Source organism: Leucoraja erinacea, chromosome 31 (genome assembly GCF_028641065.1).
Source record: "Leucoraja erinacea ecotype New England chromosome 31, Leri_hhj_1, whole genome shotgun sequence".
NCBI lineage: Eukaryota > Metazoa > Chordata > Chondrichthyes > Rajiformes > Rajidae > Leucoraja > Leucoraja erinaceus.
The window spans coordinates 26,685,850-26,698,827 of record NC_073407.1 but is presented as its reverse complement, the minus strand read 5'-3'; the positions used below and the strand labels follow the sequence as shown (position 1 = coordinate 26,698,827).

Below are 12,978 nucleotides of genomic sequence, written 5' to 3'. Positions count from 1 at the left end.
CCTGTCTGTACACACTCATCTACCTGCTCACACTCATCTACCTGTTTACACACATCTACCTCTCTGTTTACACACTCATCTACCTGTCTGTGCACACTCATCTACCTGTCTGTGCACACTCATCTACCTGTCTGTGCACACTCATCTACCTGTCTGTACACACTCATCTACCTGTTCACACTCATCTACCTGCCTGTTCACACTCATCTACCTGTTCACACTCATCTACCTGCCTTGCACACTCATCTACCTGTCTGTACACACTCATCTACCTGTCTGTGCACACTCATCTACCTGCCTGTGCACACTCATCTACCTGTCTGTTCACACTCATCTACCTGTCTGTGCACACTCATCTACCTGTCTGTGCACACTCACCTACCTGGGCACACTCATCTACCTGCGTACTTATTTGATTTTCCATCACTTTGGGCAACACAGCGGTAGATAAGTCTGAAGAAGGGTCTCGACCCGAAACGTCACCCATTCCTTCTCTCCAGAGATGCTGCCAGTCCCGCTGAGTTACTCCAGCACTTTGTGTCCACCAGTTGTAGATTTGCTGCCTTACAGCGCCAGAGACTCTGGTTCGATCCTGACTGCGGGTGCTGTCTGCATGGAGTTTGCACGTTCTCCCTGTGATGCGTGGGTTTTCCCCGGGTGCTCTGGTTTTCTCCCACACTCCAAGACTTACGGGTTTGTATGTTAATTGGCTTTACAAAAATTGTAAATTGTCCCCAGGGTGTGTAGGATAGTGTTAATGTGCGGGGATCACTGGTCGGTGCGGGCCAGGTAGGCTGAAGGGCCTGTTTCCGCGCTGTGTCTCCAAACTAAAACCAAACGTGAATGTTAACATTTCTCTTTATCGTGCTTCTACGAGGTCTATTCCTTCACTGCTCCCTCTCCTATTGTGATGTTGCTGTGCACAGGGTTGGGACAGATATTTCCTGTTTATGTGCAGGAAGGAACTGCAGATGCTGGTTAACACTGAAGGCAGACGCAAAATGCCGTAGTAACTCAGTGGGACAGGCAGCATCTCTGGAGAGAAGGAATGGGTGCTGTTTCGGGTCTGAAGAAGAGTCTTAACCCGAAACGTCGTCCATTCCTTCTCTCCAGAGATGCTGCCTGTCCCGCAGAGTTACTACAACATTTTGTGTCTATGTTCTGTTTATGTATTGTGTGTGTAGTGTTTCAGTTTGTGTTTAGTTTATTCAGTTTAGTTTGTTGTCACGTGTAGGTACAGTGAAAAGCTTTTGTTGCGTGGCAACCAGTCAGCGGAAAGACAATATGGGATTCCAATCGAGCTGTTTATAGTGTATAGATACAAGTTCAAGTTCACATTTGTTGTCACGTGCACCAATTAAGGTACTGTGATATTTGAATTACCATGCAGCCATACTAATAAAAAGAACACAGTACACAATAGAATTTACCATAAACATCCACCACAGTGGAATCAGCATTCTTTCTTCACCTAGAGTGTCGGCACTGTTAACAGCTGCGGCTCGCCTGCAGGCCGTCTGTCTTTACTTTTTTCTGTTGTTTTTTTTTGTCTTGTTTTGGTTAAGTTTTAGTTTGTTGGGTTGTGTTGGGGGTGGGGGAGAACATATTCTCTGTCTCTTCCTTCGGGGGAATGCGACTTTTTCGTGTCGTATCCACCTTCTCTGCCTCCGTCTGCGCTGAGGCCTAATGGCGGAGCTGGCGGCCTCCAGCCTGCGACTGACCCCGAGGCTCTGGAGGCAGCACCAGCCAGGACTTACCAACGAGAGGCTGGCCGTCTTCGGGGCTGAGGCAGCGGTGGCCCGACTTGCTGGTGCGGCGTTCTGGCTTTCGGCGGCGGCCCGGAGATGAGACTGCGGGACCCGGAGCTGATGCAGCGGGGCTCGGAGCGGAGACTGCGGGACCCGGAGCTGGGGCGGCGGCCCGGAGATGAGACTGCGGGACCCGGAGCTGATGCAGCGGGGCCCGGAGCTAGGGCGGCGGCCCGGAGCGGAGACTTCGGGACCCGGAGCTGGGGCGGCGGCCCGGAGCTGATGCAGCAGGGCTCGGAGCTGAGACTGCGGGACCTGGAGCTGGGGCGGTGGCCTGGAGCTGATGCTGTGGCGGGCCGTCTCGGAGCGGAGACGGCGTTCCGGCTTTCGGCGGCGGCGACATCACCACGGAGGTCCCCTGGACTGGAGGGCGGCATCTTCGGCCTGGATCGATCGCCTCAGCGCAGAGGGAGAACAAGGAGGGAAGAGACGGAGACTAAGACTTTGCCCCCATCACAGTGAGGATGTGCTTGGTGAACTCACTGTGATGGATGTTTAATTTGTGTTTATTGTATGTTTTGTTTTTATTGGTTCTGTGTGTGACTGCAGGCAACATAATTTCGTTCAGACCGAAAGGTCTAAATGACAATAAAGGAATCTAATCTAATCTAATCTGTGATGGAAGGCAATAAAGTTCAGTCATTTTAAGGGAATAACGTTTAGTGCAAGGTTATGCCAGCAAAGTCTGATCAAGGATAATCCGAGGGCCACCAATGAGGTAGATCGTAGTTCAGGACTGCTTCAGAGGTGTTCAGGGTGTAGCGTGTACATATACACATACATGGGCTGGATGCCCATTTAATGCCCGAGGGAATGCTTTTCATAAGTAAAAGCAGCAAAATGGGGCCATTTGGCCCATCAAGTCTACTACTACTAGTGAGGAATACAGAGATTTGCTCCACTGTCAGTGGGAAGTCCCTTAAAGCTTAAAGTAGGTGTGTAAAATGAATAATATTCACACAAAATGCTGGAGTAACTCAGCGGGGCAGCAAGTATCTCTGGAGAGAAGGAATGGGTGATGTTTCGGGACAAGACCCAAAACGTCACCCATTCCTTCTCTCCACAGATGCTGCCTGTCCCGCGCTGAGTTACTCCAGCATTTTGTGTCTATCTTCGGTTTAACCCAGCATCTGCAGTTCCTTCCTACGCCATATTATTCATGGCATCTGCGCACCAGTTCAATAATACCAGGAGGTGGCGCTGGATCCTCACTAATGAGCGCTAGAGTTCAGTGTAATGTGATGGAACAAAATCTGTGGACAGATGACAGATACACAGTGACTCAATGATACAATGATATAAGGCGCTGGGCAGGCCGCATTTGGAGTATTGTGAGCAGTTTTGCGCCCCGTATCTGAGGAAGGATGTACTGGTTCTGGAGAGGGTCCAGAGGAGGTTTACGAGAATGATCCCAAGAATGAGTGGGTTAACATACGATGAGCATTTGACAGCACTGGGCCTGTACTCACTGGTGTTTAGAAAGATGAAGGAAGGGGTCCTCATTGAAACTTAGCGAATATCCCACTGGGTCCCACCGGCCCACCCCTTGATTCAATCATGGCTGATCTATCTTTGCAACTCAACCCCATTCTCCTGCCTTCTCAGCACAACCCCTGACACCCGTACTAATCAAGAATCTATCCGTCTCCGGCTTAAAAATATCCACTGACGGCCCCCACAGCGTATTGTGGCAATGAATTCCACAGATTCACCACCCTGTGTCTCAAGATATTCCTCATCTCCTTTCTAAAGGGACGTCCTTTTATTCTGAGGCTGTGCCCTCTGGTCCGTGACTCTCTGACTAGTGGATGCATCCTCTCCACATCCACTCTATCCGGGCCAAAGTCCTAATCAAGGATCAGACTCTGCCCGGTCACTCTCCCAGTAGGCAATAGGGACAGAGGTGTGAAAACACACACCTCCAGATTCAGGGCCAGTTTCTACCTATTCTTCCTATGGAGAGAAGGCAGGAGAATGGGGTTGAAAGATAGATCAGCCATGATTGAATGGTGGAGTAGACTTGATGGGCTGAATAGCCTAATTCTGCTCTTGAATGTATGACCTTATGAACAGTTATCAACCCAGATCCTCCAAACAGACCATCCTGGCCACTCCCTCTTCCCCCCCTCTCCCATCAGGCAAGAGGTACCGAAGTGTGAAAACGCACACCTCCAGATTCAGGGACAGTTTCTTCCCAGCTGTTATCAGACAACTGAACCATCCTACCACAGCCAGAGAGCAGTCCTGAGGTCCTGAGCTACTATCTACCTCATTGGTGGCCCTTGGGCAATCTTTAATCAGACTTTATCTTGCACTAATAGTTCTTTTCTTTGTCCTGTATCTGTCCACTGTGGACAGCTCGACTGTAATCATGTATAATCTGGTTAACAGGCAACAGTGTACCTCGCTACACGTGACACTAAACTAACCTACAAATTCCTGATGAAGCCGCCTCACCTGGCCTAGGCGCCACATTTTCGGGGGGGCTTCCATTGAGGGGGGCTTCGAGTGCGCTCTGGTAACTTTGTCTGGAGTAAAGGTGGTGTCGGACCACCGGTTGCTGGATAGTCGCTGGTTGACCCGTATGAGGGTTGGATGTTTTGAGCTGTAGTGTTGCACCAGCCGTGGTCAACATCATGCATCCCTTTATATTGCAGGTGAAGCTGTCCACTTCGTCCCTGGTTGGGAACAACGTGCCTAGGCAGAGGTTCAGGAAGAGGCAGAAGGTACTGAACCTGGCTAGAAGGTACACAGTGTCAATTGTTTCAGTATTAATAGATGTCATGGGTATGTGTAGGAAGGAACTGCAGATGCTGGTTTACACCGAAGATAGACACAAAATGCTGGAGTAACTCAGCGGGACAGGCAGCATCACTGGAGAGAAGCAATGGGTGACGTTTCATGTCGAGACTTCCATTTCTTTGTCCTAAACACCATCTACATCGCTTGTTCCCCTCTCCCCTGACTCGCAGTCTGAAGAAGGGTCTCGACCCAAAATGTCACCAATTCTTTCTCTCCAGAGATGCTGCCTGTCCCGCTGAGTTACTCCAGCTTTTTGTGTCTATCTTCGATGTCATGGGAATACTGGATGTCAGGGGTTATGGGGAGAAGGCAGGAGAATGGGATTAGGAGGGAGAGGTAGATCAGCCATGATTGAATGGCGGAGCAGACGTGATGGGCTGAAAGGCCTTATTCTACTCCGAGAACGTATGACCTTAAGAACAGTTATCAGGTAACTGAACCATTCTGTTACCAGATATTACACCCCAGCGGTATGAACATTATCCAATTTCAGGTAGTCCTTGCTTTCTCCCTCCTTCCCCTCCCCTTCCCGGCTCTCCCACAGCCCACTGTCTCCGCCTCTTCCTTTCTTTCCCCCCCCTCCCCACACCCCCACATCAGTCTGAAGAAGAGTCTCGATCTGAAACATCACCTATTCCTTCGCTCCATAGATGCTGCCTCACCCACTGAGTTTCTCAAGCTTTTTTGTCTACCGTTGATTTTTCCAGCATCTGCAGTTCTTTCTTAAATATTACCAGCTAGAAGCAGTCCAGAAGTACTATCTACCTCATTGGAGACCCTCGGACTATCTTTAATCGGGAATTACTAGACTAATCTGTTCCTGTAACTTATGAACATCTGTCTCCGTTTAGAAGGGAGGACAGAAATAGTTGATTCCTGCAGTGTATTTGTCCCGATGATGTCTTGTCTTCCAGTCTGTCACCAGCACCACTTCTGCAGCTGATTAATAAATAAATTAGCTAATTCTCGATTTAAAACGCCTGTTCTCACACTGTCACCCATTCCTTCTCTCCAGGGATGACGCCTGTCAGCTGAGTTACTCCAGCATTTTGTGTCTATCTTTTAAAAATTGACTAATTTCCCAGAGTAGGGGAATCCAGAGGATATAGGCTTAAGGTGAGGGGGAAAATAGGAATCTGAGGGGTAACCTTTTCACACAATAGGGTGGTGGGCATATGGAACGAGCTGCCAGAGGAGGTAGTTGAGGCTGAGACTAAGAACCGTTTAGGAAACAGTTAGACAGGTGCATGGATAGGACAGATTTAGATGGAGATGGGCCTTTTGCAGGCAGGTGGGACTAGTGTAGATGGGGCATGTTGGCCGGCGTGGGCAAGTTGGGCCAAACGGACTGTTTCCACGCTGTATCACTCTGTGGCCCTAATTGGAAATGAAAACTGGAAATACTGGGACTACTCAGTAGGTCAGACGAGCTGTGGGGAGAGAAATGATTCTGATGATGAAAGGTCCTTGACTTGAAACATTGCCTTTACTTTGCTCTCTGCTGATGCTACCTGGTTTAAGTATTTGCAGTAATTTCCCTTCCTGAGTTCACCCTCGGTCACATTTGGTTTGTGGACCAGAGGAAGCTGTTTCAATGCCTTGATGTACTGGAGTTTAGAAGGATGAGGGGAGATCTTATAGAAACATATAAAATTATAAAAGGACTGGACAAACTAGATGCAGGAAAAATGTTCCCAATGTTAGGCGAGTCCAGAACCAGGGGGCCACACACAGTCTTAGAATAAAGGGGAGGCCATTTAAGACTGAGGTGAGAAAAAACTTTTTCACCCAGAGAGTTGTGAATTTGTGGAATTCCCTGCCACAGAGGGCAGTGGAGGCCAAGTCATTGGATGGATTTCAGATAGAGTTAGATAGAGCTCTAGGGGTTAGTGGAATCAAGGGATATGGGGAGAAGGCAGGCACAGGTTTTGATTGGGGACGATCAGCCATGATCGCAATGAATGGCCTTGCTTATTCGAAGTGCCGAATGGCCTCCTCCTGCACCTATTTTCTATGTTTCTATGTTTGTGCTGCTATCCTATTATAGATGGGACATGTGGGCAAGATGGGCCGAAGGGCCTGTTTCCACGCTGTAAGACTCTGACTGACAGCCAAGGGTTGTAATAAGCTATTTGGCAGCTGGAGTCTAATGAGCACCCGGGTGAGGGTCCCAGCTGTGAACAATCTCGAATAACAATTTGACTGAGGGATCCAATGTCATGTTTCCACATTTTATTTGTTGTTCCAAAATGAGTTGTGATTCAGAATACCGAGGAGGATGTAAAGGGGCTTCAAGAGGATGTAGACACGTGAGTGGGTGGGCGGGAATGTGAAGGCTAGAATATGGAGTGGACAAGAGTGGGGCCACTAACGTTTCACAGGTTGAGGATCAAAGCCACTTGCAATTCCCTGCATATAACGAGTGCTTGAATGCACGGGGCCTGTACTCGCTGCAGTTTAGAAGGTTGAGGGGGGACCTCATTGAAACGTACAGAATAATGAAAGGCATGGATAGAGTGGACGTGGAGAGGATGTTTCCACTGGTGGGAGAGTCTAGGACCAGAGGTGTGTCCCTCCAGCAGTTTGTTTATTGTGTAGGAAGGATTTACACTGAAGATACTCATAAAATGCTGGAGTAACACAGCGGGTCAGACAGCGTCTCTGGAGAGAAGGAATGGGTGACAAAGAAAGGTCTCGACCCGAAACGTCACCCATTCCTTCTCTCCAGAGATGCTGCCTGTCCCGCTGAGTTACTCCAGCTTTTTGTGTCTATCTTCACAGTTTGTTTATTGATCCCGATCCCAGAATTTCTGTTCTTGTTTCTATTGTTGAGATGATATTATTTTATTCCTCTGGTCCTCAAATGGCGTTACGTCAAAATTAGCCAGTGACCCTTTTTAATAAAATAGCCTCAAATGCACTCATTTAGGTCAGAATTGTGAACAGTGTGTTAGTACAGAGCACACTGGCTGTGAATGTGTGTAAATCCAAGGGGCCTTAATGTGCCAAGAGTTTCTGCACTGAATGTAGGAACACATTAAGAGTTAATGATGTTAACTGTTGCATTGATTAAGTCTGAAGAAGGGTCTTGACCCGAAACGTCACCTATTCCTTCGCTCCATAGATGTTGCCTCTCCAGCATCTTGTCTACCAAGTGTTGTATTGATGTTCCGTTTACTCAACCCATAATCATGGTGCAGAAACAGTACCCCATCAAACCTAAAGCAAAATAAGTAAGGACATGTGTGTTTAACTGGAGTGTTCACAAGGTTGACTTGTTCTGTGTAGGATACTGCGGCTGAAGAAGGAGCCTCCTATACTGCAGCCAAAGGAGCCGCCCTCGTCACTTCTCGAGGCTGATCTGACTGAGTTTGATGTGAAAAATTGCCACTTGCCCTCCGAGGTTCTTTACATGCTCAAGAACGTGAGGTAATGGACAGGGAACTCGAGAACCTCAAGTCCACCAGGTCTTGGGATTAATATTTGTTTCATTATCAGCTGTTTGACGTACCGTTACAATTTGTGTCTGATTCTCCCAATGCAGCACCTTGTCTCCTTCGTCACTAACATTGGTGATAACAAGGGCGGCACGGTGGCATAGCGGTAGAGTTGCTGCCTTACAGTGCTTGCAACGCCAGAGACCCGGGTTCAATTCCGACCAGGGCACTGTTGGTACAGAGTTTGTACGTTCTCCTCGTGACCGCGTGGGTTTTCACCGAGATCTCTGTTTGCCTCCCACACTCCAAAGGCGTACAGATTTGTAGGTGAATTGGCTTGGTACCAATGCTTAGTGTGTGTAGGATAGTATTAACGTGCGGGGATCGCTGGTCGGCGCGGACTCGGGGCGAAGGGCCTGTTTCCGCGCTGTATCTCTAAACTAAACTAGTTTCATCAGATGGGAGCAAAGCTCAAAGTGAAATGAACGTTGGACTGCTTTACTGTCAGCCAAGACCTCTTCCTTCCAAATACAGCCTATCCTCATTATTGCAGACGTCTTTATTACAGATTTTCGTTATAACGGACAGACGGTGTATTCTGTAATCAGATACCACTGTCTCTTTAAGAACACAGGCCGCTAATCACATTGCGGGAAGCCATTGAAATTGACAAGCAATTGCTTCGACACTGGTGCCATGATACACTTTAGTTTAGTTTAGAGATACAGCGCAAAACGGGCCCTTCGGCCCGCCGAGTCCGTGCCAACCCGCAATCACCCCGTACACTAGCAATATTCTACACACACTAAGGACAATTTACAATTATTTTTTACCAAAGCCAATTAACCTGCAAACCTGTACGACTTTGGATGTGGGAGGAAACCGGAGCACCCGGAGAAAACCTACGCGGTCACAGGGAGAACGTACAAACTCCGTACAGACAGCACCCGTAATCTGGATCGAACCCGGGTCTCTGGCGCTGTGAGGCAGCAACTCTACCGCTGCGCCACCGTGCCACCCTGTGTGATCTGACTTGGAATATTTAACACTGTGCTCATGTTATAAAGCTTATTTATGATTTATGGAGCCATAACTGTGGAATTGCTTAACTCTGATGGATATTTGATATTAACCAAGGCAATGGAGACTCCTGGAGATAGAAATAATCTAGCTATACTTTATCCAAGGCAGCTTTTTACAGAATGACAATTCACAGAAGTTTAGAATACTAACATTTGGCACAGCAATATCAACAAGATATTATGCTGTCGGTAATGGTTCTAGCTCGTGCTACTCAGCCAGTTGTCGGCACAAGAGCTGGTCAGAGGACTAACCAGTCCATGAGACTAGTGCCCCTTCTCAATGCATCCACCACTGGGATCTCCTGCCTATACTGTGCCATCCACAAAACCCAGGCTCTAGGTTACCCCACTTTCACACTATCCTACACACTAGGGGCCGTTTACAGAAGCTAATTAACCTGCACCCTGAGGGGCCAGTTTCTGAGCTGTATCTCTACAACTAAACTTAAATGTCACTCTGCCTTTCTTGACAGGGTCTGAAGAAGGGTTTCGACCCGAAACATCACCTATTCCTTCGCTCCATAGATGCTGCCTGACCCGCTGAGTTTCTCCAGCATTTTTGTCTACCGTCGATTTTTCAGCATCTGCAGTTCCTTCTTAAACATCTGCCTTCCTATATTATTTTGCACAGATGTCACCGGAGCTGATATTCATTGATAGTATAGAGACAGTGCTGGAGTAACTCAGCGGTTTAGACAGCATCTTGAGAAAGAAGAAGGGTCCCGACCCAAAACATTACCCATCCTTTTTTCTCCAGAAATGCTGCCTGACCCGCTGAGTTATTCCAGCACTTTGTGTCTATCTGTGGTATAAACTTGCATTCTGCAGTTCTTTGAAGACAGACACAAAATGCTGGAATAACAGCAGGACAAACAGCATCTCTGAAGAGAAGGAATGGGTGACCCTTCATCTGAAGCAATGTCTCGATCCAAAACGTCACCCGTTCCTTCTCTCCAGACATGCTGCCTGACCCGCTGAGTTACTCCAGCATCTTGTGTCTATATTCGATGTAAACAGCATCTGCAGTTCCTTCCTACACATTTCATTTGCAGTTCTTTGGTTCTGCATTGATAGTATCTGGTGCGGTGCTAAATGTGTTGTCATTTGTGCTTTCAGGGTCTTGGGACACTTTGAGAAGCCACTGTTCCTGGAGCTGTGTAAACACATGTTCTTCGTACAGGTTCACGAAGGGGAGTACATCTTCCGCCCGGGCGAACTGGATGACAGCATCTATGTGGTCCAGGAAGGGAGGCTGGAACTCTGCATCAATGAGAATGTAAGGACGGACAGCCTCTCCCTCACACACCGCTGCTCCCACCATTCACAAGATACCATTTGATGGCACTGGGCCTGTACTTGCTGGAGTTTAGAAGGATGAGGGGGAGGACCTCATTGAAACATACAGAATAGTGAAAGGCCTGGATAGAGTGGATGAGGAGAGGAGGTTTCCACTAGTGGGAGAGTCTAGGACCAGAGGGCACAGCTTCAGAATTAAATGAAGTTCCTTTAGGAAGGAGATGAGGAGGAATTTATTTCGCCAGAGGGTGGTGAATCTGTGGAACTCATTGCCACAGAAGGCTGTGGAGGCCAAGTCAGTGAACATTTTTACGGTGGAGATGGATAGGTTCTTGATTGAACCAGGAGAATGGGATAGAGAGGGAAAGATAGATAGATCAGACTTGATTGAATGGCGAAGAAAAAGGTTGGGAGACATTTTGGGTGGGGAACTTCTTCAGACTGTTAAACAGACATGAAACGTCAAACATCCCTTTTCTCCAGAGATGCTGCCTGACCAGCTGAGTTACTCCAACACTCTGTGTGTATTAGTGGAATGGTAATACGAGGCAATAAACTAAACATGATTTTAAAAATCTTCTTGTTCCTTTTAAATGGATAAACGACACCCCCCCCCAACATTGCACAGACCCCCCCGTATAGAGGGGGGGGGGGGGGGGGCATGCACTCAGCCAGTAGCGTGGATCAGCTCACAGAGATTTGACGATGCCTTCAATCTTTACCAAGTCAGTGGATATTTTTAAGGCAGAGATAGACGATTTTTTTTATTGGAATGGGTGTCAAGGGTTACGGGGAGAAGGCAGAACAATGGGGTTAGGGGGCAGAGATCAGCCATGATTGAATGGTGGAGGAGGGGGGGGGGGATGGAGAGATGGAGGGGGGGGGGTGAGGGGAGGGGAGTGGGGTGGAGGAGGGGGGGGGGTTGGTAGGTAGAGAGGTGGTGTGTGGGGGGGGAGGGGAGGGAGGGAAAAGGTGCAGGTGAGAATAGTTGTGTAAAGCGTTGATGTTGAATGTCACCATTGTGTGTTGATCAGGATGGCACTGAAGTGGTGGTGAAGGAGGTGTTACCAGGGGACAGCGTACACAGTCTGCTCAGTATCCTCGACGTCATTACGGTGAGTGAACCCAGCACCACAGCAGAAGGCCATGTTATTTAGGACTGAACTAAAGCCCTGTAGGGCAGTTTTGATTTGTATTGTGTACCGACAGTGGTGCTCCAGCTAGCATTAATTGTTGTACAATATTTAATACAACTCTGTAGGTTTCTATGAATAAAGTGACTCAACGCTGATTTATTTTGCATAATGCACCATAATTTTCCTCCTACGATCCAGGGATTAATTACTGCCATGTACAGGAAGGAACTTCAGATGCTGGTTTACACCGAAGACAGACACACAATGCTGGAGTAACTCAGCGGGTCAGGCAGCATCTGTGGAGAACGTGGATAGGTGTCTGAAGAAGGTGTCTCAACCCCAATACATCACCTATCCGCATTCGCCACAGATGATGTTGCGACCTGCTGAGTTGCTCCAGTACTTTGTATCCTTTAGTCCATTAACTGACATCTGCAGTTCGTCGATTCTACAGAAGACAGACACACACAATGCTGGAGTAACTCAGCAGGACAGGCAGCATCTCTGGAGAGAAGGAATGGGTGACGTTTCGGGTCGAGACCCTTCTTTAGACACTTCTCAACCCGAGACGTCACCCATTCCTTCTCTGGAGTAATTACTACCATGTTTGGTAATGTTTTTGAGCTGATTCTCCGTTTTGGTGCACAGAGTTAACAATCTTTTGCTCTCATCCACCGCACATACTGACATCTTCACCATTAGCCTTTTAAGTCCCAGAATGAGCCAGTCTAAAGAACGGTCTCAACCCAAAACCTCACCCATTCCTTCTCTCCAGCGATGCTGAGTTACTGCAGCACTTTGTGTGTCTCTCTCCAATATGAAGCTTGTTGTAGTGGGTTAAGTTCTACACCATTGCAGAATAAAGCACCATTGAACCATGAACCATTGAGTCTGAAGAAGGGTCTCGACCCGAAACATCACCTATTCCTTTTCCCCAGAGATGCTGCCTGACCCGCTGAGTTCCTCTAGGTTTATGTGTCTTATCATTGAACCATTGGTTCTGCTGCATTCTAATCAATTCCTCTTTAATGCAGTGAATATATCTTGTCTTCAGACGATGATTATTTTTCTATTCCTGATGTTTGGGCGTAGGGTTACTAGAGTACCAATAACGCTTTGTTTTTTCATTCATAATGATCCTAGGCAACATGTGTTGGTGTGGTTTGGGTTTTGAGACATGCCAGAAGCAGCTTGTGCATCTTGTGTATCTTTAAGTTGTGTATCTTTAAGTTGCAGGAACTCTGACACAATCCCACCTCCAACACACAGAGCTAAGACACTGAGACCCAGACTCATTCTATCCAGGACAAGAGGTCACAGCTTGGATAAGGGGGAAATCCTTTAAAACCGAGATGAGAAGAACTTTTTTCACACAGAGAGTGTGAATCTCTGGAACTCTCTGCCACAGAGGGTAGTT

General features: G+C 47.8%; 1 protein-coding gene across 2 annotated transcripts in view; it reads left to right on the top strand.

Moving 5' to 3' along the window:
* The window catches only part of pnpla7b (patatin-like phospholipase domain containing 7b), a 122,239-nt gene that overhangs the window by 21,984 nt on the left and 87,277 nt on the right, over positions 1 to 12,978 (top strand). For both annotated transcript variants that reach the window (XM_055660350.1, XM_055660349.1), the window contains exons 6-9: positions 4,466 to 4,554; positions 7,899 to 8,039; positions 10,246 to 10,405; positions 11,460 to 11,540. In XM_055660350.1, the coding sequence (XP_055516325.1) occupies positions 4,466 to 4,554; positions 7,899 to 8,039; positions 10,246 to 10,405; positions 11,460 to 11,540 (471 nt within the window). The remainder of the gene's footprint in view (positions 1 to 4,465; positions 4,555 to 7,898; positions 8,040 to 10,245; positions 10,406 to 11,459; positions 11,541 to 12,978) is intronic.